This window comes from Cyprinodon variegatus, unplaced genomic scaffold, assembly GCF_000732505.1.
Source record: "Cyprinodon variegatus isolate N-32 unplaced genomic scaffold, C_variegatus-1.0 Scaffold1485, whole genome shotgun sequence".
Lineage (NCBI taxonomy): Eukaryota > Metazoa > Chordata > Actinopteri > Cyprinodontiformes > Cyprinodontidae > Cyprinodon > Cyprinodon variegatus.
The window spans coordinates 119,876-123,184 of NW_015151938.1; the positions used below are offsets into that span (position 1 = coordinate 119,876).

Below are 3,309 nucleotides of genomic sequence, written 5' to 3' on the forward strand. Positions count from 1 at the left end.
TAGGATCCAGGGCATGAACCAAGGCAAAAACTGAACAGACAGACTAACAGAAAGACAAGTAATGATCTGGCACTGAAAGCTCAGGCTGAACTGAATATAAACCAGAGGAAACAGGTGAGAGGAATAAATTATAATTGAGGCAGGGAGGGAAAACGACAGGTGAAACGAATGACTAAATAAGGAGGAGCAAACAGGCCAGATCATGACATTTTCTATAATTTTGAGATGTTTGGATAAGCTAGACACCACGACTTTTGAGTAACTTACACTTAACATATGTCGATCAGATAACTTACTTGTAACTTATGGCCCACCTATGAGCATACTCTGGCATATGTCAAGAAATGTTAAGCATGCTCTAAATTCTCAATGTACTTGCCATATGCTGACTTGTACTCAAAACTAAACTGACCCATAACTTATTCAATGTATGCCAGCGTTTTAAGTGACATTTTTCGTACTTCAGGTGCATTCTAATTCGAAGCTTAAACTTTTCATTAGAAGCAATGTTGGTTTTGTGTAAGAAATCACTGGTTTAATGATGCATAAACCTTAACAGTGGGCTGTTAGCTGTTAGGAGACATTGAGAGACAGATGTGACTTCTGCCTGTTAAATATTTGTATGGGGTGAGAAAAAAGAAAAGTCAGGGAAAACATTCCTACCACTTTTGCTCTGGTTTCTAAAGTAGATAGATCTGCAGCACAGTTTGTGTTTAGCTCCTGAAAAAAACCAAAGAAAGGAAATAATTTAATCCCCACTCAAAGACTAAATTGTTTTTTTCAAAGTTTTTCTCTAAAAAATGTTACACAAATAAAGTCAAATGTGAAGTTTGAACATATTTGGACCTTAAATACAAAAGAAGAAATAAACCACCAATTTCATTTACCTTAAAGAGGCAAATGTGAAAAAAACATGTTACAATCCAGTGGAAGTAAAACTCAAAACTCACCACATCTGGACTCCTCGTTGATTTTTCATCTAAACATGTACATATATAAAGATTTAGCTCCAAAGCACAGCTTTTTGAAAATATTAATTTTCCTTTAATATTAAAGTCTGCTCTCACCTTCCCTTTTTATCCACAGCATGATCACTATAACTGTTACTATGAGGGCTACTAAACCCACCGTCACAACGATGTATAACCACAGATCTGCAAGCACAGGAAGGAAAATGTTTCAGCTTTATTTTCCTGATGAAAACACAACTTAAGTATGCAACTTAAGTTGTTTAACTCATGCTTTTTTGTTTAGCGGAAAAGAAAAAACATCAATATAAGAGTGGAAGCAGACTTAATGGAGTTGCTGAAGTGTTTCTGACTGCAGGTAATGTTACGCTAGCTCTTCTTCCTTCTAGATTTGTTGTGGTGTTTACATCCTCACCTGTAAATGTTTAAAACAAAAAAAAAATGCATATTTCCAATTGTTATAGACATTTTCTCAATCCTAATGCAGCTCTTTATAACTCACCAACAGACAGAGGACGGAGGGTAAACAGCTGCTCTCTTTTAGTTTGATCGTCCTTCACTTTGCATGAAAGCTGCTCACGATATTTAGAGTTCTTCTTAGGAAAACTATCTGGAATGACCATGGTAACAGAACATCTGGATTTCCTTGTGATCATGGTATCTTCCACAGTTTTTCCCTCATACATCCAGTCCACTGTGTGTTTGCACATTTCATTTGTTGACACGATGCAAGACAACCAAACATCCTCACCCTCTTTCTTCTCACTCACTGCCGAATAACAAAAAAATAACTCAGAGTCACAAAAAGACATACACAGAATATAATAATGTGTAAACATACTTGTTATGAGAAACAGATAAGCAGCAGCATCATGTTGTTTCATTGAATGTTTAGTTCTGCAGGTGTAGAAACCAACATCCTTATTAGAGACCCCTTTTATAGCCAGAGAGCAATTTTTTGTCACTTTCAGTCTTTCAGGGTTTTTATACACGTGGGTCTTTGCAGAAACAATAATTGTTTCATCTCGCAAATTATTGAACAGCCATGTAGTTTTGTCACATGTATCCTGATAATTTCTCCCGTTATTTTCACAAGGCAGAGTGACATCATCTCCATCTCGGACAACAAATCTGGGTGAAAATTGTCCTGGGACCTCTAATAAAAGGGAAAAAAAAGTAATACTTTCTATATTATTATTTAATGAAATACATTTTTATAAAGTCTGGAGAATTTTCTTCTTGTCTTACCTGTAAGCTGAAGAGCCAGAAACAGAATTACTAACATCTTAACCCACTTGAATTTGCCTTTAATGAGCACAGTTAGTCATGTCTCTTGTCGTCTGCCCCTTAGATCAAGGAAATCCTCTTTCAACTTCCTGTTGCTTGCAATAAGCCGTTTCTTCAGTTAAACTTTGTATGTATGTTGCAAAATGTACACAGGTGGAGCTCATAATCATTTCAAGTTATCTTATTGAATATTGAATGTGAAAAAAAAAAGTTGAAATAGTTTAAATCTAGTCTCAAGCCTCAAAACGTTATTTTTATCAGTAGCTTAAACATGCTGAAGTATAAGACGTGGAAACGGTGATGAAAGGATGGGGGAGAACAACACGTCTCAGACAAAACTTTGCAAGAGTTCAGGTGACATGAAGAAACTGACTTTCTTCAGACTGATGCAGTTACACAACTGGCACATTAAATACATTCAATTCTAAGCACAAAGTTTGGCCCCATAAAAAAAATTATGTGAAAGGTTAGTAGAGACAAAGGTTAAAGCGAAGCTATCCTAGTAACCTCTGTTTTGTATTGCTGGCAGTTATCTTTTTTAGTAGTGTTCAGCTGTTTTTTTCTGCACACCTATAAAGTTAAATGTTTGACATGCCAGATACTACTTTTGGCTTTCGCAGTCACTCACTCTGTGGGTGTAATGAGAGTAAAGGGAGCACCTTTTTCTTTTAAGGACGAGAATGTTCCATTTTGGACAAACAAGACATGTTTGAAGGAAGCCATCTATGTTAAGAAAGAAAAAAACAACCTTAAACAGAGGGGGTTGACTCAGATTTCAGCTTTCAAAAACCTACAATGCAGCAACTGAGTTAATTCCTTCCCATTATCACTGCAACCCCCACCCCCTTTACAGGGGAACAGAAGACCTCGCCTATTCAGCCAGGCCAACAATTCCCTTTAACAACCACCCTTTCACAGACATAGACAGGTATGGGGCATTGCAGGCTAACAAAGAAGCCAAACAACCCCCATTACAAAGGTGTGGACCCGTTCCTCTGTTTCAATTTGCATGTTGTCTAAGCCAAAACAAGGCTTTGTTGGGCTACTGCATAAA

At 36.9% G+C, this 3,309-nt stretch overlaps 1 protein-coding gene across 1 annotated transcript in view; it reads right to left on the reverse strand.

Annotated features, from left to right (window-relative positions):
* The window catches only part of LOC107103598, a 4,477-nt gene extending 2,170 nt beyond the window's left edge, over positions 1-2,307 (reverse strand). The window contains exons 1-7 of the mRNA XM_015403369.1: positions 2,217-2,307; positions 1,810-2,124; positions 1,471-1,737; positions 1,294-1,383; positions 1,068-1,154; positions 951-979; positions 664-720 (exon numbers count right to left, since the gene is read on the reverse strand). Of these exons, the coding sequence (XP_015258855.1) occupies positions 664-720; positions 951-979; positions 1,068-1,154; positions 1,294-1,383; positions 1,471-1,737; positions 1,810-2,124; positions 2,217-2,253 (882 nt within the window). The 5' untranslated portion in view covers positions 2,254-2,307. The remainder of the gene's footprint in view (positions 1-663; positions 721-950; positions 980-1,067; positions 1,155-1,293; positions 1,384-1,470; positions 1,738-1,809; positions 2,125-2,216) is intronic.
* Positions 2,308-3,309: the final 1,002 nt, after the last annotated feature.